This window comes from Pteropus medius, unplaced genomic scaffold (genome assembly GCF_902729225.1).
Source record: "Pteropus medius unplaced genomic scaffold, Ma_sr-lr_union100, whole genome shotgun sequence".
Classification (NCBI taxonomy): domain Eukaryota; kingdom Metazoa; phylum Chordata; class Mammalia; order Chiroptera; family Pteropodidae; genus Pteropus; species Pteropus medius.
The window spans coordinates 19,857,841-19,883,199 of NW_024342473.1; the positions used below are offsets into that span (position 1 = coordinate 19,857,841).

The window sequence follows — 25,359 nt, forward strand, 5'->3', positions numbered from 1 at the left end:
TTTTAAGTCTTACAAAGCAATCCGTGCTGCTAACCTACTTTTTGATTGCCTCCTTACTCCACCACATGTAACCCTAGGCAATTATCTGGAATAAAAAAGAGGAGACTCCAAGGCCAAAAATTATCAAAAAGGAAGATAGGAAGGCAAAGCGACAGAGAGGTGATTCTGCAATTTAAAATAGTAATTTACAGTAGTTTGTGCTAATTCCCTGTATCTGGGAGAGAAGGAACACTGTAATAGGGCTATGGGTGACTGTGTACTGAGAAACAGCCAACATCTGACCATTCATGTCCTTGAAGGCATCTTAACAGAGACATAAAGGCAACTTCCTGCTTCATTTAACTTCCCCCCTCACAACTAGCCCCAGAAAGCTTAGATAGGTCAGTAAATATAATAAGTACATAAATAAATTGCTCATTTATGACTAGCATACAGCACAATAATCATTACATATATAACTGTTATGATTTTCACAGAATCAGAATTTTAAAGATAAACTTTGTCATCATCTAATACAAACTGCTAAAGTTTCAAACTAATAAATTGCTATTTCAGAAGGGCTAAGTAGCTTGACTGAACTCATAATTACTTATAGTTCAGCATATAGTTCATATACACTCAATAATCTCATTTTTTGTTTACAATAGCATAGGTGGTTCCGCTTAACTTTAACAATTTTAGAGGCATTACTGGTAACTAAAATAATGTTTTTAGATGATCTAAACTTTGTAATATTTTTCTAGTGGTATGAAGAAAATGAGTTTACATCATTTTACATTCACTAGAAACTCATTTGATCACTTGACCTGAAAATATATCAACGATTCATTTATCCTTTTTGCATGTGTTAATTTACATGCAATAAATAGAATACAGTAATATTAAATAAAAAAATTCAAGAAAACATTTTAATTTTAATGTTTTAATGATTAGCTTTAACTTAGTTGAAAAGTGGTCAATGAAACAATACCATACGGCATTCTTAAATTTTTTATAATAAAAAATACCAAATATGTGCACAAATAAAGACACTAGTTCAATGAAACTCTGTTTAACTATCATCCATTTTCAACAATTATTGACTCATAATCAATTTTATTTCATCTATAATTCCACTCATTCCTCTCAACACATCCCGCTAGATGATTCTGAAACAAATGCAAGGCATCTTGATACATTTTTAAATGCAAAAAAAAAGTTCCCGAATATATTTTTCTTAGTAATTTTGATATAAAAATAAACAAAAGAAAACCTACCTGTTCCAATGTCTTTACTAACACCACAAAAAATATCATCTTCTATATAATCAGGTAAGCCTTCTTCTTCCAGTTGTTCTTCAATTTTGCTAACTGTTTTTGCAAAAGAAAAGTCTGAGAAATCCTCCGGAATGGCAACATCATTGACAGTCTGTACATCAGGGTATTTCAATTTTATACTAAAAAAGAAAATACAAAAAAATGTACATTATCACAATGCAATATATATATACACCTTACTGCTAAATTGTACACCTGAGACTTACTGGATTTCGTTAACCAATGTCACTATAAGAAAAAAATAAATAAAATAAAATAAAAATGTTAAATGTACATTATATTTTACAAATATAGAAAGTAGTATGACTCGTAGATATGACTTTTATTCAAGTTAAAAAACAGATCAAAATTATTATAAATTTTAAATTTTTGAAATCTATAATTGATACTTTCAAGGACTATTATAAGAGGCTTAGCAGACTTTCAATCTTTAGGGATTATACAGCCACAGAGTTAGAGAAGGCTTTACGGGACCAGTTCGTCTAGATACTGCCTTCAAATAGGTAAACATCAAAACCAAGAGTACTGAACTTGGCCTCCTAGGACCAAACTAGCCTGTGGCTTTTAATTTTACATGCTGCTAGAGAAGAACTATACAAATTGATAGCACTCTAGCCATAATTCTTCAAACACTGAAAAATAATACCTCTTGAGAAAGAATTACAGAGTGAACAGTTATTAGGTCAAACTCAGCAATTTTTCAACCTAAAGAAATATATTCTAATCAGGATCAAAGTTGATCAAAATGTTGGTTTTTTTTTTTTTTTATGAAGGGAAGAAATATGAAATAAGTCATTTCTAAAGGCTTTGAGGAATGTGCCAGGCCTAACTCATCAAGTTTATGGTTACAAAAGCCTTATTTTTAACTTATTTTAAGTCTAACCTACTTTTAACACATAAACAAAGGCTACTGAATTCTATTTAGAAAAACAACTGTTTTTTACAAAGTAATTTTAAAACCTAAAAATAAGATAACCCTTTCCAGTTATGCGCGTATGTACTAATGCATGTAGTATATATAACCTTCAATCAATTTCAGATTTTCTCTTCCTATCCTTTCACTCTACTTTTTCACTTTTATTGGGGGGGAAAAAAGTTACTTAGCCAATTAAAAGGCACAAGAATTAAAAAAGATTTTTCCAGAGTTATAATGCAATTATCAGTTTGGGTAATAAGATACATAAATTTAATAACTTACTGTAAATAAGAGGTTGGTTGGTACAACCCACTGCAGATGTGACCCCTCTTTTCTAGAAGGTCTCCAATCCAAAGAGCCTCCTCTTGGGTCCCATTTTATGCTTAAAATACTAAAAACAGTCTCAAATTCTTTCTCATTAAAACAACAGAACGTAAATTATAATTGTACTATAGTCTTATTTAGAGCATGCCAAATCATTCTTTATCTCGTTATACACGATAAGATATGGTGCCCTGTTAAATGCTCAAAAAGTATATGAGAGAACGAGGCAGAAAAAGACACTTAGGTTCTAATTATAGTTCTAAGAAATTATCTCACTAAAAGTAACATTTTAAAAACTTGAATTGTGATTTTTCTAAACAGTACAAAATTAACTGCTGTAAGACATTTCTGAGTAGAAAAAGTTTTAAATTATTGAATGTGGATAGATATATATTGTGTAATTTTGTATATTTGGGGTATAAAAAGATCTGGAACAAGCTTAATAATTAAGGATGATGATATTGTCAATTATAAATTTTTAAAAACTATACTTTTAAACCATACTATACCTTGAATTTGTTTTCCTTCCTTTATTTGTAGAGTTTAGTTTGTTTTGAACCTTGTTTACTGGATCAACGTTTTTGGTCTTTGGCTACATGAAAAGAATTTAACTATTAATTAGATTCTAACCATTTGCTAAGGAAAGCAATTCTGTAACACAGACTTGCTAGTTTGCTACATAAAAAAATTATTTTCTTTAAATTTATCAAGTTGTGTTTTAAAGCAGGGGTCCGCAACCCCCGGGCCGCAGACCAGTACCAGTCCATGGCTTCTTAGGAACTAGGCCACACAGCAGGTGAGTGGCAGGTGAGCAAGCGAAAAAGCTTCATTTGTATTTGCAGCTGCTCCCCAGCGCTAGGATCACCACTTCAGCTCCACCTCAGATCATCAGGCATTAGAGTCTCATAAAAGCACTAGTCCCTGGTGCCAAAAAGGTTGGAGATTGCTGTTTGAAAGAATCCAAGAACTGTATAACTGGAGAAGACCTAGATATCACTAGGACCAAGAGATTCAAAGATAAGGAAAATGAGTCCCAAAGAGTCAAGGATATTTAGCCAGCTTGGATGTTAAACTGGATGTTCTGACTCACAGAACTTAGTTCTCCTTACTGATTATCCCCAAGACAAGCCTTCTTGTATACTGTCACCTCAGCTTAGATTCCCATGGGTGGGGAACTTGTAGATCCCAGAAAGCCCAGCACCTGCAACAGTGATCGCTACACCGTAAATATTTAAATGGATGAACAAAACCTTTTAAATCATATTCTTTGTATATCAATACTTTTCTTTTCCAGGTCTTCTATCTAGTAAATTTGGGCTTCAGAAAAAAACTAAAAATACTTAGGTTATAGACTCATTTCACTTAGAATTTTTCCCAACGTATCTCCAAATTATTCAGTGAAATTATGAGACAAAAGATTAAATTTTATGAGCAACATTACATGAAGGCATCTCTTCTGAGCATCAAGGCTTAAATTCTATTTCTAGAGTCTCTGTTTTGTCTAAGAAAAGTCTAAAAAGTAACCTAAATTACATTCACAAGTTTGATTTCATACCTTAATTTCTGAATGTAGATAAACTGTCCCTTCAGAGGATAATAGGCTTCTACAGACCAAAAATAAACATTATACATTAATAGATGATACTAAGCTGAGACACAATAAAATTCAACAGCAATTATATTTGAAAGGGAAACTATATATCAAGTAGACTTTGCTATAATTCTAGTTATGCATATGTTAATTTATTTTCAATGCGCGTAACAAAAGTGCTTTGGTTAAATAATTCATCTTTGATAAAATATATTATAATGCCAACATTTTTTAAGGAAAATGTAGCACAAATCTTAAACAAGAATTCATAAGGAGTGATTACTGGCTATATACAGGGATTTTCTATTTTACAAAATGATTCACCCACAGGGCTTTTTATTGTGAGCCCACTCGATGTTATCCTTTGTCTAATGCATTTTAATACTTGGTCAGTATCTGTTTTTCCAATTACACTGTGAACTCTATGACAGTAGAAATCATATCTGCAGTGTTCACTGCTCTATGCCTAGTACTTCGCATAGTACCTGGCATATAAGCTCTTAAACTGGCACAACATATTTATTAAATGTATAAATAAATACATCTAAAATACAATTCACTTTTATGCACAAAATTTTCAAAATATATTTCTAGTTTAAAACAAAGAGTGTTTATGGGGGTCTACCAACTATGACCAATAGGCTGAATCCACCATATCCATTCATTTATACATTGTCTATAGCTGTCTTCCCACTATAATAGCAAAGTTGAATAGTTGTGACAAAGACTGTATAGCCCAAATCCAAATATATTTTTGTCTGACTCTTCATAGGAAAAGTCTGTCTACCCCCGATCAATTTTCTAGATCATCTCCAACACATTTTAAAATTTCTGAAAACTTACATTAGAATCTATTGTTGCTATGAAAAATAAAAAAGAAGGAAACTACATCATATCCCTTGAGAACTCCTAACCACAGTAGAGGACATAAAAAGAAAATTACTTTCCATCAGTTGCCACCTACTGAACTACTCATATATAGGTGTTTTCAATGTTAAACATATACTTAGATAGATATTATTAAATACAACCACTTAAAGAACCAGAAATAGCTCTGGGAGAAAAATGAGGTTTTAAAATAAAATTAGAGACTACAGAATCATTCTCACATATGACATAAAAATGTTTCCAAATTTTATACAAATTTTAAGTATCCTCTTTAATCATCCTCATTTTAAATTAATATTTGCTATTTCCTAACATTTTCTGCATCTTCTATCACCCCTCCCTCTGCCACATACACATAAATATCAGCCAAGAGACATTTAACGGTTATGTTTCCATTAGTTTTAGCCAAGTGTTATTACTTTGCTTGTATATTTCCATAAAAAATGAACAAAATCACAGTATTCTGATTATTTTTGTTAAACATCTCCATGAAATGTTTGTGTGGAATATGATTGAAATGATTTGTGTAGTAAAACTCTCTGCCAGCAAACTGAAGGATATGTATGCTATACTTTTAAGAAACTAAATTCTGGTTTCTCTATTACATTGCTTGGCAGAATAACCCTGGATGTTGAAGACCTATTATACACTACTTAAAATAATTTAAATTATCATTGTTCCAAGCCGAAATAGATTGTCTCTTAACAGAATTATCTCTCATCTTCAGCAATTCCAACTAATAGTCACGTGGTAAAAGCCATCTGTTCAAACAGAATCATTAAAAAAAAAAATCCACCTGATCTAGGTAAACAGAAGTGTCATCACCACTTTGCACATAAGGAAACTTTAGTGAAAGAAAATCAACAGATTTATTTTTATGTTTGTGAAATCAGTCTCTCACTTGCTTCAACAGAACCTAGAGATCAGCTGTTGTTACCATCATTTCAATCTTTTAGTTTACTGAAGAAAAGCTGTGCCTAATCTTATTTGTAATTCAAAGTTTGGAATTTTGATAACTATTAAGCATCATTTTTCATAAAATATCAGAGCATTACATAAGGCAAGTAGTTTTATCTTATATGTACATACAGGCATGTAAATATCAAATGATATAAAAATGTTTTCTGGAAAATTTTTTTAATTTCAGAAAAAATTAAAAAGCAACACACTAGGCATTAACTACCTGGGAGCAGCACCTGGTCTGTTTACTCACCATTGTACCACCAGTAGCTAGACCTGGTAGTGTTCAAAAATTATTTATTCCAGGTTTAGTGAGATATAATTTACAAATAGTAAAATACATCCTTTTTAGGTATACAGTTCTATAAATTTGAACAGACTTATTTGGTTATGTAATCAGTAGAACAACAAAGATAGAAAATATTTCCATCATCCCAAAAAGTTCCCGTGTGCCCCCTTTGTAGTTCATCCTCTCCCATCCCCCAAACTCCACACAACCACTTATCTGATTTCTGTCTCTACAGTTTCAAGTTTTTCAGTGGCTTAATGCAAAGGAGCAGTAGAGAGGGAAAACAGGCCTTTTTTCTTTATGTTCCACATGATCACCCAGAGACCAGGCCGGGAGATTTCACCAACTCAATTTTCACTAATCATAGCAGAGATAGAGTCAGTTAACTTGTCTGTTTAGGCTTGGAAAAGAATAATTTGACTTTTGCTCATAGCAAAAGACTTGGAATGTGTGGTGATCACCACTGCCTCTGCTACAAGATTTTATAATTTTATTCACACAGATTCTATACTTTTCCTGTAAATTTAATCCTAAATATTTTTTTGGTTGCTAATTTCTTGTCATATCTGAAGTTCACATGAAATTCAAGGAAAAAAGATCTAATACATTTTACTTTCACAAATTTATTTATTTTTACCTAATCTTGATATGCAATTTTAAAAGAAAGGTAGTATAGTATCTGATAATTGGTTTAGAAATCTTATCAACTCTGGTTTGGATCTCAGTAAAATCACGTCTTATCCATATGTTGTCAGACAAACTACTGAACTTCTCTAAGCTGCACTTTCGTCATTTTTAAAATGAGGACAATAATATTTTAAAATAATACTGAGAATTAAATGATAATGTAAAGGACTTATACATTGTATCTGACTGGAATAAGGCCCCAATTATTAGTATTTTATATGTTAAGTTATTCATCAAATTATAGATTTATAATACATGCAAAAAGATTTTATGCAATAAAAGATCCATATACATCATCAAAAAATATTCTCAATTTCAAAACTATATCAAAATAGCATGGTACTGGCATAGATCAATGGAACAGAATAGAGAGCCCAAAAATAAACCTATGCATATATAGTCCAATTTACAACAAAGGAGACAAAATTATACAATGAGGAAAGAACAATCTCTTCAATAAATGGTGTTGGGAAAACTAGACAGTCATATTTAAAGAATGAAACTGGACCATTATATTGCATCATACACAAAAATTAACTCAAAGAGATTAAAGATTTGAATGTAAGACCTGAAACCATAAAACTCTTAGAAGAAAACATAGGTGGTAAACTCAACATCAGTCTTGGAGATGTTTTTTTGGATTTAATACCAAAATCAATGAAAGCAAAAATAAACAGGTAGGACTACATCAAACTAAAAAGCTATTGCACAGCTAAGGAAACCATCAACAAATGAAAAGGCAACGTACTGAATGGAAGAAAATATGTGCAAATCATATATCTGATAAAGGATTAATGTCCAAAATACATAAAGAACTCATACAATACCAAAAAAAAAAATCTGATTAAAAATAAGGCAGAGGATCTGAATAGACATTATTTTCCCAAAGAAAACATATAGATAGCCAACAGGTACATGAAAAGATGCTCAATATCACTAATCATAAGGGAAATGCAAATCAAAATCACAATAAGATAACATTTCATACCTGTTGGTATGGCAATTAACAAAAAGAGATAAATGCTGGTGAGGATGTAGAGAAAAGAGAACCCTTGTGCACTGTTGGTGGGAACATAAAATGGTACAGCTACTTTAGAAAACAATATGGAGGTTCTTCACAAAATTGAAAATAGAACTACCATATGATCCAGCAATTTCACTTCTGGGTATTTACCCAAAGAAAACAAAACTGCAAACTCAAAAAGATATATGCACCCATATTAACTGCACCATCATTTACAATAGCCAAGATATAGAAACAACATGAATGTCTATTGATGGATAAATGGACAAAGATGATGTGGTATACAAATACCATGGGACATTATTCAGCCGCAAAGAATGAAATACATTTGCAACATGGCCATTATGCTAACTGAATTAAGTCAGGCAGAGAAAGACAAATATTGTATGATCTCATATGTGGAATCAAAACAAAAGCAAAAACAAAAAACCCAAGCTCGTAGATAGAGAACACATTGGAAGTTGTCACAGGCTGGGGGATGAAGGGTGGGCAAAATGGGTGAAGGGTGTCAAAAGGTACAAACTACGTTACAAAATAAATAAGTAATGGAGAATAATGTACAGCATGAAGACTACAGTTAATAATACTGTATTGCATATTTGAAATTTGCTAAGAAAGTAGATCTTAAAAGTTCTTTTCATAAGAAAAAAAATTCTGTAACCATGTATGGTGACAGACGTTAACGAGACTATTGTGGTGACCATTTCACAATATATAAAAATATTAAATCATTATGTTATACACCCGAAACTAATATGTTGTATATCAATTATACCTTAAGTTAAAAAAAAAATCTTAAAGCATTTACTCAGTAAAAAAAAAAAAATGCTTACTAATTTAAGTCACTTACCTTAAACTGTAATCATCTTCCTCTTCACATGATTTAATTTGTGTTGAAGTAGGCCTAGATCGTACTTCTTGCTGATCTCTCTAGTTAAATGAATAAGGATAAGTCATAGAGGAAAAAACACCACTAAAGTAGGATTTATTCAAGTGCCTTTCTGATCATTAATCATTTCAGAGTTGGCCACAGTTTCCATGAAATCAAGGCACTGAAATCTACATGCTATGGTATGAAAATAAGGTTTCACTTTTATCCATTCTGGGTTAAGAAGTCAATTTTAAGGGAAAAACATAAGAGTGTCAATGCCTTTATATGATCTTATCAACTCCTGTTTCCCCACTAGAATCTTCCATCTTGTGTAACATGCAAAGGAAATTGGACTCACAAGAAATAAAAACATAAATCTGTTTAATGGGTAGAAAAACTTGTAAATCATACAAAGCTTCAATGTTAAGGAGACCATGAAAATGCTAAAAAGGAATCACTAAAAGTAAAAGCTTTTGGTGAAGATATATCAAGAAATGAAAGTGAGTAAACAAAAATTCACTGTGGCAAAAGTTATATCCATTAGCTTCTGTAGAGATAGAAATGCCCTCTCTCTTTTGCCAGCTCTTCCCAGTTTTCTACTCTTTAGATATATAAAGTCCTTATTAGAGGGCCCTTTGAGCAGAATGAATAATGAATCCCTCGTTCTACTATAACATTGGGTTTCTTTCTTCAGTCCTGCTCTTCAGACACTGGCAAAAACTAAAAGGTATAATAGAATATTTCTTTTAGTGAAATATTTAACTATAAATGCAACTAATGAATCTACAACTAATCTAAATATATTATCTGAAATATTTTATTTACACACACACACACATACACACACACACGTTTTTTATTTCTAAATTATCAAACAATGATGGATCTGTATAAGGCATTAAAATAAAATATAACCTATTCTTCCCATCAACACCAAGGCAGGGTGAGGGTGGGGTTTAAAAGAAAGAATTATAATTAAATTAGAATAAAAAGTTTGCAAGCAGCCACTTTATTCCAAGGAATGCAACTATATCCTGTCAATTAATAATGAGAATGCTGGTGCTTAAGGAGGGATGCTTAAAACAGGAATAACAAATCTGGTACCCAGAATGGGGCAAAATATGCTTACATTATCTAGTGTTATAATCTCACTACATTCTTCCTGACTATAAATCTGATAATGGTCTAGCCTTAAGAATCAGTTATATCCAACTGCAGAGTTCAAGAAACTAATTATTATCTGACAACTATTATCCTTTATTCAACTTTTGTCCAGAGACCACTTTATTCCTTTCCTTACTGAATTACCACTGTTAATTCTATACAGCTACTCTCAAATATTAATCTTAAAATAGTGGGAAAAATTATAAAATATTAATATTCTAATTAGCTGATTAGACATCTAAATGGAAAACAATTTTTCAGTGGCTTTTAGAAAATGTGTGCTTATCAAAAACACACACATACATATACACATACTTATATATATATTCATGTTCAATTCATTGAACTGAAAATTTATGCTTTGGGTACTTTTTTGTCTGTCATAAATCATATTAATAAATTAAAATAGTAGCACTTACCTGGAATTACTAAAAATTGTACATTTACTTACTATTACTTCGTCAGCTTGTCGAACCAGATCAGCTGTTTTTGCCTCCAATTCTGCATTTAAACGCCTAAAAGCAGAAAACAATAATTGCGATATACCGAAGACTCTAACAAATAAAAGTAATTAAATTTTAGTAACTACACTTTAGCGAATCAACTAATGTCAAAACAAACATAACACTTTATTCTAAAATTAACATAACTATTAGAACACTTATCTCCAACTCCCCATGATTACTCCTTTGTGGTAGAAATTCAAATAGTGTAACTGTTGGCCTTTCTCTGGCCTTCACTTCAGGTGAAATGACTTATTTGAGAAGAATAAACTGGTGGGTTCAACGCAGTTCCACTTTTCATCTAGGGATGAACTCCAGCTGGGAACAGGAGTGGGACAGGGTTGGAGAGAGGCCTCCTTTGGTCTAAGTGTTGCCATGACATTTTTATAACATTTCCTCCTATTTTTCACCTATAGCACATAGACAATTTTGTAGTATGTTTTCCCATAACAGAAGGAATGCTTATCTCTTTATAATCAGTGCCTTCAATGGCTATAAAATATTCTAATGCATTGAAATTAACAATGTACTAATCTACTCCTATTGTTAGTTCAAGTCCTTTTTTCACTTTTAAAGGATAACGTGGTAATAAACATCTTCAAAAGCATATAACTTTTTAATTCTATTCATAGGTCACATTTCTAGACCATCTAGAATCTTTTGAAATTATATGACGGAAATATGTTGAGTAATTTTAAAAATAAAATATTTTGTTGTTTTTTAGCTATGTGATTCAGAAGTAATAAACCACTTATAACACTGACTCCTAGGGGGCAAAAAAAAGCAGTACTATATCTTTTCTTAAAATAGTCAATGTTTTAAGAAATATTTTTACATCTTAAGATAAGTTATTCAAAAAATATATCTAATAAAGATTTAAAATTCCATTTAAGATACTATTATCTGATTTTTCACATTTCCTAACAAGAACCATTAGAAGCTTCTGGTTAATATAGTAAGACAAGATGACTCAGAAGGCTATTCTTCTGCTCCAGACCATGGAAATGCTGGATAAAATGTAATGAAGGAAATATTGCTAAGGTCAAACTCAGGCAAGGGAAATACCCTGGCACCAAAAATAAAGCAGCAACTCAAAGTGAGAGCAGTAAACAGGAACAGAAACCAAAATAGCTCAACAGCTAGAAAATGATGCATGTGTGGGAGTCATGAAGAGCTACACCTGTGAAACAGACTACAAAATGCTACCCATAACCTTAGGTGAATGGAAATGAAACTAGAGCCATGGGTGGAAAAGACTGTCTTGTGAGTAATGACAGCACACAGGAATATGGTCCAAGTTCATCTTACCCAGATGGTATAGGGACTCTCTGTCAAAACTTTAATATAGAAAGTTGGCCTAGAACCAGTGATAACTCTAATAAATTAAATGCAAAACCACCCACAGGGACATTTACTCATCTATATAACATATAAAACTCTCTCAAAAATTAAACACTGTTAAAGATTACTTCGTAAAGATAACAAATTGCATAAAGAAACAAGTCAGCAAGAGAATCAGCAGATGCAACAAAATTTGTACTGTAAGATCTAGAGATAATAAAATAATCTTTAAAAGATTTTTAAATATGCATTTTTTGTTTAAAAACAAAAGCAAGAACAGAAACTATAGGCAAGAACCAGACATTACAAAAAACACTGAATATGGAAAAAATACAAATAGAAATTACATATATGAAGAGAGTCACTGAAGTTAAAAAACTCAAACTTAATGAATAAGTTGAACAATAGAATAAACTGAAGAGGGAGCAAATGAATTGGAAGACAGATGTGAGGAAATCACCTGCAAGGAGGTACAGAGAAAAAGAAAAATACAAAAGAGAGGTTAATATCCACTGAAGACATTGTATGACAAAGACAGATTTATATCTACCTAATAGAAGTTGCTGCAAAAAATTCCAGAGGTGGGAACATCAAGATTTGAAGAGATAACGCTGAGAATTTTCCAAAATTGAAGAACGATATAGATCTAAAGCAGAATTAAGAAAACAAATCCACACCTGCACACATCATAGTGAGACTGCCAAACTTCAAATACAAAGAGAATATTCTTTAAACTACCAAAGCAAATATTTAATAAGAACAGACAGTCTGCCAACATGGTTATCTAAAAAGCTAATAGTAGCTGGCTCATCAACATCTCTAGATTCCAGTGGACAATGAAATGGTATCTTTAATAAATACTGGGGGACAAAAACAGGCATCTAGAATTCTATGTTCAGCTAAACTGTTTTTAGAGAATATGTGCAAAGTAACAAAATTTTCAGAAAAGACTGGAAAATTTAAGACTCAAAATTTCAGGGATCTATACTTCAGGAATAAGGAAAGTGAACCTGGAGAAAAAGAATGATGATAAACTTAATGATAAATCTAAATTAGTATAGAATGTAAAAATAACAGGTAAGGTTATTCAAAACAAAGAACAAGTAAAGTATTACCTAATATCTAACTTGACAGACAAGGGGAAACCAAGTTAAAGCAGTCTAAGGTCTTTCCAAACCAGTAAAAGAAAAATAAAGACATAACAAAACTCATTCAATCTAACAGAAGAAAGAAAAGGACCAAAGAAAAGGGACAGTAAATAGAAAACACGAAAAATAAGATGGCCAAAACGACTTCAAATTAATAATATAAATTCACTTATTAGAAGGCAGAAATTATCAGACAATATAAAAGGAATACTCTTAAAGCTAAATGACATAAAATGTTTGAAAATAAAGAAATTAAAAAAGATAAGTCTGTAATAATGAAAGGAATAATTCTTCTATAGAACTTAAGTAAATCAAATATAGCTCCCAAACAAAAATGGACACAATTATTAGAATTATTTTAAAATTCGAGATGATTTTAGCACATCTCTAACAGAAACCAATATAGCTAAGAGAAATAAAATGATGATAAACTGATGTTATGGACATCAAAACTAATTAGCTTGATCTAACAGACAGTCAATATATAGTAAATATTCTTTCTATCAAAGGATTAAATATCCTTTTTATCAAAGGATATTTACAAAAAGTGAGCATGTACTTGGTCACAACTAAGTTTCAATACATTTCTGAAAATCAATATTATATACATTTTCTGGCCATACTGCAAATAATTTTAAAATAACATGAAAAACATGTTTAGAAACTATTTTTAAATAATCATTATGAAAATCATAAAATATTCAAAACTATTAAATGACCACAAAAGAAATACATATCAAAACAGGTCCTGAACTACAGATAACCTGTAAATGAAGAGAAATTTACAGAAATTAAATATATTTATTAAAAAATAAGAAAAAAACAAAAAAAGGAAAAAATAAATCCACAATTAGAACAGATAGAAATAATAAAGACTAATGAAATTTAAAAAAAAAAAATAGGTTAGCAATAAAACCAAAAGCTAATTCTTTGAACCAGTAAATATATAAACCTACTAGAAAGACTAAAATAAATATTGGAAAGTCCCCAAAAGGTGTATATCAGGTTACGGACACAGCCAAGATTTTAAACATAAGAGAATTAGAATAAATTTATGCTAATAAAATTAAAACATACATTAAATGGGCACTTTTCTAGAAAACTATCAAATACCCAAAACTTATTCTGGAAGCAACAATTATTAAAGAAACTAAATTGATAGGCAAAAAGTACCCCATACCAGACTGTTTCACAATTTTCATCAAAGAGCAGATGATCCCTGATAACAAAAAGCTTCCAAGAACAGAATAAAACAAAAAAGGAAAACCATTCAGCTTATTTCATGTGGCAAGGATAACACAGGTTTCAAAATCAGAAAGAAAAAGAATTAGAAAAAAGTATAAGACCAATTTCACTTTTATTCATAGATGCAAAAATAAAAAATAAAAACTATGTAAAATAAAGCAATCAAATCCAACAGTCTTTAAAGAAAAACAAGAAATCTACCTTTGTAGTTCAGTATGTTAAAACATTAAACGAGGGGGTGAGAAAAACATTTTATCACTTCAGGAAAAAAAGTTTGATAAAATTAATATTCCTTCAAAACAGGAATTAAGGAAAACAGCTTCCTTAAGCCTGATAAATCTACAGCAAACAAATGCAGTGACAAGTTATTAAAAGTGGGCTACTTAAAATCATAAGCAAGATAAAGATGCTCTCCACCACATTCTATATCATAACTTGCATGTAACTGTCTTTATCCAAAATCCAAGTAACTCTATGGAATGAATAAAAGTTTAGCAGAGCTGACAATCTACATCTATCTATAAGTGCAGAATGAACATACAAAAATTAATAAAGTTCCTATACACTATCCATTTAGAAACTGCAATAGAAAAAAAGGTCATTCATTATAGCAACAAAAACTATAAAGTACCTTGAAAAAATTATACATGTAAGACTTTTATGTAGGAATATAAAAAAATATTTTTAAAGGACATTTAAACACCCCTGTATAAATGGATATACCATATTCGTGGAAAAGAAGATTCAACAGCATAAAGATGTCAGTTCTATACAAATTAATCTATAAATACAATGTAATTAGCGTTTACAGGCAGAGGTTTGGGCAGTTAGGGAGAGGGGCTGAGGCTTGCCCTACCAGTTTTCAAAGCCAATTAAAAAAGATGACACATAATCTTATAAGGTCTCTGGTTTTATGATATACATGCATGAAATTTGAAAAAATCTATTGAATTCAATGATCAGCATATTCCTTAGTCTATCTTCCCAGATAGTGATTATTTCCTCCAACTATTTGACAGGAGTTGATTGTAGAATATTCTGGATTGGGATCCCGGGGAAGACCTGTGCTTGACTAACTGAAAAGACATCCTAATATGCTTAACACCAAGACAACATGTAGCAAAAAACTTTTAAACTCATATTCTTGCCTATAAGAATGGTCACAGACAAATACAATATGATTTCTCTTCAATGTGGAATCTGAAAAAAAACAAAAACAAACTTATAGATACAAACAACAGATTGGCAGCTACCAGCGGGGCAGGGTACTGAGGAGAAGGGGAAGCTAAGACTTACAGTGGTAATCACTATGTAATGTATACAAATACTGAATTATAATGTTGTACATCTGAAATATATATAACGTATACCAATTTCACCACACACACACACACACACACAAAGAATGGACATATTTTACTTTTCTCCATGGCACAAAAGTGATTAACAAGCTTCAGACAGAGCCTGGGAACTACTCTGTTCAAATTCCTCAGATTTGCACACCACAGAGTATAGGTAACAGAACAAGTAACACCTGGGCGCCTTTACCAGGAAGCAACTTTTACTGAAATAGAACGGCTCCTAAAGATGTCTGCCTTTAAGTAGGACCATATCTCTAATAACCAGAGCCCTGTTAAATATACCCTTAAATAAACTAAACGAATAAACCTAATAGTACAGGTATTTAGTATGATGTATGGTAATGAAATAACCATTTTTGGTTGAGCACGGCTGATTCAGAACTGTATATAGACAACAGATTTGTTGCTTACATACACTCTTGAATTGGAATAATACCCATTTCATCAAATAGAGGATGATTATGTTCTCACATGCTATGGCAAGTTGGCATGTTCTCGTTCATCTAGAGCACACTTCAATTTTAACTTTAAATATGGTTTTAATTTTAAGTATAAATTAAACTTAAACTCTGTTTAAGTGTTTGATGAACTGCTAGAATGTTTTCCAAATTTTAAATTAGGTACTTTAAAAAGAAAGTGTTAAAACATAATCTTTTTGTAAGAGTATATACAATGGTAAGTAAAATACATGGTCTCGGACCTTGTGGAATTCATTGTCCGTTGGAAGAAAAAGACATAAAATTAACAAAAGAATTTATTGTAATGTTATGCTATTTGCAAAGAAAAACTAATACGACCAAAAAAAAAAAAAGTAACAGAGCCTACTTAGCATAGTCAAGGCCACTTTGAGAATTCTCAGGTAGAAGGCAAGTGCACAAGGAAAAAGGGAAAAGCTTGAGGATCTAAAAGGCCAGTTAGGCTGGAGAGTGGTTAGAAAAATGATGCAACAGGAAACCACTGCAAGTCTGAGACAAGGGAGTCACATGATCTAATTAAAAGATTACTCTCGGCATCTGTGTGAAAACTGGGGGATGACGAGAGATGGTCTAAGAGTGAAAATGTGTTGTTAGGGTAGTTGTAATTACTCTGAGAGCAGGTAAGGAATGAAAATCCTTCTCCCAAATCCACCAAATGTGGACAAGAACGGTAATTCCAAATGCCCTGAGAAACATACTTTAATTTAGAAACGAAGTCTAAAAAAATTTACATACATAAATTCTAGGAACTGGGAATTAAGTGGAATTCTTTAAACCAGAAATTGAACTATCCGTGGCAATTCCCACTATCCAACCACTTCTAGCAGTTATCTGATTGACGAATATGTTTACTTGGGTTAAATCAAATTTTCGCCCACTTTAAACACTTCCTAGGACGCAGGCGAGTTCATGTTTAAAAAGAAAAGATGAAGAAGGGCAAGCGAACAGGATGATGGAAGAGAATGCTGGCGAGTAATCTCAAAGATCCAATCGTTCACCAGGAAAAGTACTTCTTAGCAGCCTCATTTAGGTGAAAGAAAGAAGGATAAGCTGAACCGGCAAATTTCTTACTTATATTCTTCCTCCTTGTCGAGGAGGTCCCGTCTAGGTGTAGCAGCCTGCCGAACGCGCGGCGGGAGCGGAGTTCCTGAAACGGGCCGTCTCTGTAAAGAGATCGAGACTTTCAGACCCGGAGTGAAGGTAGTTTGCCATCCTCTGGCCCGCCCGGAACCCACTCACTACCCAGGAGACGGGTTGAACTGACCCGGGCGCCAACACCTCGCCCCGCCATCTTTCACGACCGCGACGCCGTTACCAAAGCAACGACACCACTTCCCGCGAGAGCTAACTCATCCCTAGCAGCCTCTCGCCGAGGGCGCCTACTCCGCTCACTCCCACGTTTTGGGGGGAGAGCTGGGGAAGGCCGGGGTGAAGGGCTGGGGGCAGCGGTCTGGGCGTGGGCTCCGCTGCGTCTGTGCCCCTCAGCTTTAAAGGCTTAACAAGGCGTTGCGCTGCCCCTGGGAAGCCAGTGTAGTGCGTTGACTTATAAATTCTTAAGTTGGCGTGAACAATTTTCTATCAACCAAGGTAGGCAGGTCCATTGCCTATACTCAGTAGGAAACAGAACGGTAAAGCCCCTATACCGTTGTGCTTTTTCCAAAGTTAGTGGACAATCCGATCTACACCCGTTTTGTTTAAAATGAACTCTTCAGTCGCCCTCTAAGTTCTGATATTTCACGTTTATTGATAGCATGGGTAAGCTTAGGTAAACCTAAGTTTCTGTCCTGGCTGTGCCATTTACTAGCTGTATAGTCTTGGATAGATCACTCTATGGTGACTAATAAGTAAAATGAGAGTAAGAATAGTGCCCAGAGTTACTACGAGGAGTAAATGAATTGTGCTTATCATTGTGCTTTTAACATAGTAAGCAGTCAAAAGTTCCAATTTGGGGGGAATAAACTTGAGAGCCCAGAACAAACCTTTATATTTAGGGTCACATAATCTTCAGCCAGGATGCCAAAACCATTCAGTGGGGAAAAGAATGATCTTTTCAACAAGTGGTACAGGGACAAGTGAATATCCACATGCAAAGAATGAAGTTGGACACTTTCTCACATCAAGTACAAAAATTAACTCAAAAATGGATCAAAGAGTTAAACTTTAGTTAAAACTATAAAGCTCTTCAAAGAAAACAGGTGTAAATTTTCACCATCTTGTATTAGGTAATGATTTCTTGATATGACACCAAAAACACAAACAACAAATGAAAAAAATCGATGGATTGAACACTGACAAAATTAAAAATGTCTTTTTTCAAAGGATATCATAAAGTGAAAAGGCAGAGCACAGAAAGGGAGGAAAAATGTGCAAATCTTACATTTGATAAGAGACTTGTATTTTGAATACATAGAGCTATTAAAACTCAAAAATAGAAAGACAAATAACCCAAGTAAAAAATGGGCAGGGATTCTGAATAGACATTTCTCCAAAGTACGTATACAAACAGCTGAAAACAAGTGAAAGCTGCTCAATATCATTAGTCTTCAGGGAAATGGAAATCAGAATTACAGTGAACTACCACTTCACACCCACTAGGATGACTATACAGTAATCAAAAAGATGGACAATAACAAGAGTTAAGGAGGCTACGGAGAAATTCAAACCTTCAGATACTGTATCCAAAATATAAAATTGTGGGGCTGCTGTGGAAAACAGTCTGGCAGTTCCTCAAAAGTTTACACACAGTTACAACATGGTCCAGCAACCCACTCTTAGGTATATACCTAAGAAAAATGAAAACATATACTTCATAAAAGAATGTATACACAAATGCTTATAGCAGCATTGTTCAGAATAGCCAAAATGTGAAAATAACCCAAATGATCATAAACTGTAATTAGTAAGTAAAAAGTATTATATTCATACGATATTCGGCACCAAAAAGGAATGAAGTACTGATACATACTACAATACAAATGAACCTTAAAGACATGCTTTATGAAAGAAGCAAATCACGAAAAAACATACGATCCCATTCAAACATGACCACATAATATATGAAATATCCACAATAGGTAAATCTATAGAGATAGTAGATTAGTGGTTGCCAGCTCTACCATATGATGGGGAGTTGGCTAAGTGGTCATAAGGTCTTTTTTTTTTTTTTGGCCGAGGATAGTAATGAAAATGTTCTAAAAATAATTGTGATAATTGTTGCACAACTCCGTGAATATACTAAAACCCAATGAATAGTACAGTATGTGGGTGAATTGTAAGTAGGTGAAATACATCAATCAAGCTGTTAAAACATTAAAAATAAATAAATTATTAAAACGAAAAAGCCAAGAAATAAAGCACATCATACTAATGTTAATCAAATGAAAGCTGGAGAAGCTATATTAATTTCAAGCAAAGCTGACTTGAGAACAAAGAAAATTATCAGCAACAAAAAGGAGAATTATATAATGATAAAGAGGTCAATTTTCCAAGAAGACATAACAATCCTTAATGTGTCTGCATCTAAAATTTGAGTGTCAAAATGAGGCAAAAACTAATGGAACTGCAAAGAGATATAGATAAATCTACTGATATATTTGGAGATTTCAACACCCCTCTTTCAGCAATTGATAGATCAAGTAGGCAGAAAATTGGTAAGGATATAATTGCCCTGAACAGCACTGTCAATCAACTCAATCTAATTGACATTTAGCAAATACTCCACCCAACAACAGGAGAATACACATTTTTCTCCAGGTCACGTGGAACATTTACTAAAACAGAACACATTCTGGCCCATAAAATGCACATTAACAAATTTAAAAGAATAGAAATTAGGTTAGTTTCCTCAAGCTGCTGTAACAAAATACCACAAACTGGGTGGCTTAACAGAAAACAAATGTATTATCTAACAATTTGGGGGGCTAGAAGTCCAAAATCAAGGTGTTTGCAGGGCCATGTTATGCTCCCTTTGAAACCTGTAGGGAAGACTTCTTCCTTGCCTCTTTCTTGTTTTTTTTGGTGACAGTTGTCACTTCTTGGCATTCTTTGGCTTGCAGCTGCATCATTCCAATCTCTGCCTCTGTAGTCACATAGCATTCTCCCTGTGTGTCTCTGTCTACACATTTCCTCTTCTCATAAAGACTCCAGTCTATTGGCTTTGGACCCTGTATCATGTTAGTTTCAGCCTATTAATAGTGATGTTATTGGCTAGGAATACCTAGGAGTACACATCTGGGCCCTTACTACTTGTGGTCACCCCCACAAACATCCTACACACACAAAGACATTTCCCCAACCAGAACCAGTGTTGTAGCTGGACTGGATCTTATGGCTCTCATTATGACTGCAAAACATATCTCAGCAACAACCATCAGGGAACTTTGAGAAGACAAAGTTTATTACTCACAAGCCCCAGAGGATACATGGCAAGCCCAAGGGCCAAGCAAAGAGAAAGGGTCAGGGATAGACAGTGTGCAAACCTGGGGTTCTGCCTTTATCAGGGTTGAGAATGGGGTGCCTATGGTTTCACAGGTTCACTTTTTATTGGTGAGTTTTAATATATAAGACTAGGAATTAGGGTGCAGGAAGGGATACATGGGTCTAATCAAGCAGTCAGTTATCTAGGTTACCAGTACTTTCTAAAAGGAGAACTTCATGGGAGGGGGCAGACTGGATCCTTATCTAGTTGTTTAACTAGTAACTGTATCATCCAGTTAACAATATGTTTATTTGGGATGGATGTGTTTGAAATGGATGCCCCAGCTTAATGTTACATATATTACAATTTTAAAAAGCTTATTGCCAGGCACTCATTTTACAGACCCACCCTAGTGACCACATCATAACTTGATCACATCTGTAAACACTCTATTTCCAAATAAGGTCATATTCACAGGTTGGGGGGGTGGGGGTTTAGGGCTTCAACATTTCTTTTGGAGGGATGCAATTCAACTTATAACAGAAATCATACAAACTATGTTCTCAGGCCACAGTAGAATCAAATTAGAAATCAATAACAGAAAAATAGCTGGATAATACCCAAATATTTGAAGGTTAAACACACATTTCTAAATAATACATGGTCAAAGAAGAAGTCTCAAGAGAAATTTTAAAACATTTTGAACTAAATGAAAATACAACTTATAGAATCTTGTGAGATGCAATGAAAGCAGTGCTTAGAGTACTTGGCATTAAGTGCATATTTTAAAAAGGAAGAAAAATCTAAAATCAACAATCTAAGGTTCCACCTTAGCCAATGAGATAAAGAAGAGCAATTTAAGCTAAACAGAGCAAAAGAAGAGAAATTAAAAAAAAAAAAATTAGAGCAGCAATCAATGAAATTGAAAACAGGGAAACAATCGGAAAAAATCACAGAAACCAAAATCTGTTTTTTTGAAAAGATCAATAAAATCAATAAACCTCTAGCCATGCTAACCAAGAAAAAAAGAGTGAAGACACAAAATTACCTGTTCTGTGTTCTGTATGTGATGGTCAGGTACAACCACAATAGAAGACACAGGAAAGGCTTAGGCAGACAAAGTTTATTATATTCAAGGTCCTAGAAACAGGAGGCGCAGCATGACATACAGGATTACATGGGAAAACTTTAGGGTGGTCAGGAGACAAAACAGGAATGAGAGGGAAAAACCTAGGCTAGCCTTTATTGGGGTTTCCACAGGAGAAGCAAGGCAAGGCATGGAAAACAGTTTAGAATTGGCTAGTTTGAATAATTTCAGCAGGCCTTGGGGGATAAGAGCTGTTGCTAGTTGCTTGGTAACCGGCCCTGGGAGATTAAGGCAGAGGAATATTGCCTTTTGGGGTGAACAGGACAGATAGAGGAGATATAATTTTGGATTGAGTAGTTTGCATATCAAAGACATACTTCTGGCTGAGCCCTTTGCTATCTCTGAGAACTGGCTAGCTCAAGGAGAGACAATCTATCTCCAACAGAAAGGTTTTTTAAGATGTCAAAACATCATAATATACAGGAAATTTAAAAATATAAACAATACAATACTAGTGTCAACAATAGTCTATGGATCATCATTAATTATCCCATGAACATTAAAAAGATAATAAAGGAATACTATAAACAACTCTATATCCACAAATTTGATAATTAGATGAAATAGACCAATTCCTCAAAAGATGCAAACTACCAGAACTTACACAAGGAGAAATAAATAATCTGAGTAGTCAGAGACTGAGTCAATAACCTTCCAAGAAAGAAAGCATCTGACCCAGATGGCTTTACTGGTGACTTCTACTAAATATTTAAGTAAGAAAAAATACCAATGCTCCACAATCTCCTCTAGAAAAGAGTAGAGGAAATACTTTCTAACTTACTTCATGAGTCCTGCATTACACTAATACCGAAAGCAGTTAAAAACATTATAAGAGAAACTACTGATATCTCTCACAAACATAGATATGAAAATCCTCAAGAAATATTTGCAAATTGAATCCAACAATGTACAAAAAGAATTATATGACACAACCAAGTAGGATTTATTCCAGGTGTACAAGGATGATTCGGCATTCTAAAATCACCACTGTAATTCAGCATATCAAGAAGAAAAAGAAGAAAAATTATATAAATTGATGCAGCAAAAGCTTTTGAGAAAATCCAATAACATTCTCGGCACTCTAGGAATGGGGGGAACATCCTCAACTTGATAAAGAACATCTATAAAAAAACCTACAGCTAACATCATCATACTTAATAGCGAGAAACTAGATTCTTTTTCTCTAATATCAAAAGCATGCAAATATGTCCTCTCTCATCATTCTTATTTAATATGTCTAAAGTCCTAGATAATAATAAGAAAATAAAATAAATAGTATACAGATTAGAAAGCAAGAAATAAATGTCTTTGTTCAGAAGTAACCTGAGCGTCTATGGCGAAAATCCTAAAGAATCAACCAAAAAAACTTCTGGAACATGAATGAACTTTAAAAGCATGCTAAGTGAAACAAGCCAGACATAAAAGGATAAATATTGTATGATTCTATTTATATAAGGTGACTAGAAGAGGCAAATTCAGAAAAATGTGGTTACCAGAGAATAAGGAGAGCGGGGACTGAGGAATTAGTTTTTAATGGATAGAGTTTCTGTATGGGATGATGAAAAAGTTCTGAAAATGGATAATGGTGACCATTGCACAGCTGTGTGAATATATTTAATGTCACCAGATTGTACATTTAAAAACAGTTAAAATGGTAAGTTTTATGTTATGTATATTTTATCACAATAAAAAAAATCCAAATAGAGGGACATCCTACCAAATACCTAATTAGTACTTCTCTAAACTATCAAGGACATCCAAAGCAAGGAAAGTTTGAGAAATTTTCACAACCTAGAGGAGCCTAAGAAGACACGACAACTAAATGTAAAGTGTTATCCTGGAAAGAATCCTGGAACAGAAAAAGGCATTAGGTTAAAAAACCAAAGAAATCTTAATAAACTATGGACTTAAGTTAATAATAATGTATCAATTATGGTTTATTAATTTTAACAAATGTACTATATTAATGTAATATGTTACTAATAGGGGAAACTGGGTACAGGGTATATGGGAGCTCTGCACTATATTCTCATTTTTTCTGTAAGTTTAAATTTTTTCTAAAAGATATAGACTATTTTAAAAAAAATAAGCTAAAAGAGACTTTTGCTCCAACAGAATTGTGAGCTCGATCATGGTGTACCTTATACTGCAAAACAACAAACATTTCTGAACTTGAAGGAATTAGGAAAAATTTCTGTGTCCTCCTGACATATCTTCCTCCAGCTTTCTGCCCCCTCAAATAAACAAAACTGATTCTTCAAACAGGCAACTAAGAATAATAGAACTAGCCTGAGAAAATACCCATAAAAGAACTGTGCTCAGAAAACAAGGCTTAGGTCAACAGTAATATGAAGGAGCTGAACCTGAAATCCTTACTCTTAGCTACTAAATTCACTAAAAAAGGCTAATGTAGCTCCAGATTAGTGGAGTGGAGTGCCCAAATCTTTTTCCGAGAAAAAATATATCTACTTAAGCCCACCAGCTTCCTGGATTAGGATCAAGAAAATGTGAGTTCACCATAAAAAATCACCAGGCATAAAGGAAGCAAGCCACTAAGAGTGAGTAATCAGAATAAATAATATTTAGAGCCACCAAGAAAGTCAGATACTAAAATTTATCAGCTGTTAAATATAGAATACCTATCTAGAAACTATCTAAAGAAATAAGGGATAGAATCATAATGATGAGCAAGCAACAAGATTATCAGGAATGACCAAGCAGATGTGACGAATAATTAATGAAGCTTTTAGACATTAAAGATATATTTGTTGAAATGGAAACACTCAGTGGATAGGTTGAATGGCAGGTTTAATACAGGTAATTTGTAAAGTATCTAAAAAAGTTATCCAGAATGAACAGAGAATGAAAAAGAGATGGAAAATACGAAATAAATATCAAACAATTATAGAAGTTAAACTGAGAGGATCTGACATATAAATAATCAGATTGCAAGAAGGACAGATATTAAGAAATCAGAAACAATATTACAAAAATTAATTACTTAGAATTTTCCTGAATTTAGGAATGACATGAATGTAAATTCAAGAAGCACAGAATGTGGCAAGGAAGATAAATTTAAAAAGCCATTCTTAGACCTGTCATAAAATTCGAAACACCAAAGAAAAAGAGATCTTTAAAGCAGCCAGAGAGAAAAAAGACAGCTTACAAAGAAACAATTAGACTGAAAGCAAATGTTTTAATAGCAACAATGGAAGCCAGAAAACAGTAAAATGAGTGAAATCCCAGGATAATAAGCCCCATTATAGTAAGAATTTGGATCATTAATGATTGGCTGCCTTCTGTCTAGCCCCCGTTTTCAAACTGAGTGTGATAAACTTTTACATTCCTAGCAGATGAGACAGAAGACATGGAGGAAAGGGTAAGGCTGGGTGAGAAAAAGTGAGCCAGTATTTTTCCAATCCAATCTCCTTTGATTAGATTGACTAAATGGGCTCCAGCTAAAGAGAAAATTATTATAAGTGCTGCCACTATTCTGGAAGTTCTAGCTAGTGAGATGGGATCCAAAATTGGCACCATTGACATTTATTTTGAAGCAGCCACCAAGTGGTGCTAAATCACAACCAGGATGAGCAAAGATTTTAATTACAGAGTCAGACCACTAGAATTTCTGGCCAATCAGCTAGACAGACTCAGATGACTCATTTCAATTTTCGCGATAAACCTACTCTTC

The 25,359-nt window shown here is 33.2% G+C and overlaps 1 protein-coding gene across 2 annotated transcripts in view; it reads right to left on the reverse strand.

Moving 5' to 3' along the window:
* The window catches only part of TEX9 (testis expressed 9), a 57,794-nt gene extending 40,282 nt beyond the window's left edge, over window positions 1–17,512 (reverse strand). The window contains exons 1-7 of one of the 2 annotated variants that reach the window (XM_039865510.1): window positions 17,369–17,512; window positions 17,176–17,267; window positions 10,482–10,545; window positions 8,846–8,925; window positions 4,112–4,160; window positions 3,066–3,148; window positions 1,257–1,435 (exon numbers count right to left, since the gene is read on the reverse strand). In XM_039865510.1, coding sequence (XP_039721444.1) covers window positions 1,257–1,435; window positions 3,066–3,148; window positions 4,112–4,160; window positions 8,846–8,925; window positions 10,482–10,545; window positions 17,176–17,267; window positions 17,369–17,395 — 574 coding nt within the window. In that variant the 5' untranslated portion in view covers window positions 17,396–17,512. The remainder of the gene's footprint in view (window positions 1–1,256; window positions 1,436–3,065; window positions 3,149–4,111; window positions 4,161–8,845; window positions 8,926–10,481; window positions 10,546–17,175; window positions 17,268–17,368) is intronic. The other variant, XM_039865511.1, reaches the window with a different exon arrangement.
* Window positions 17,513–25,359: the final 7,847 nt, after the last annotated feature.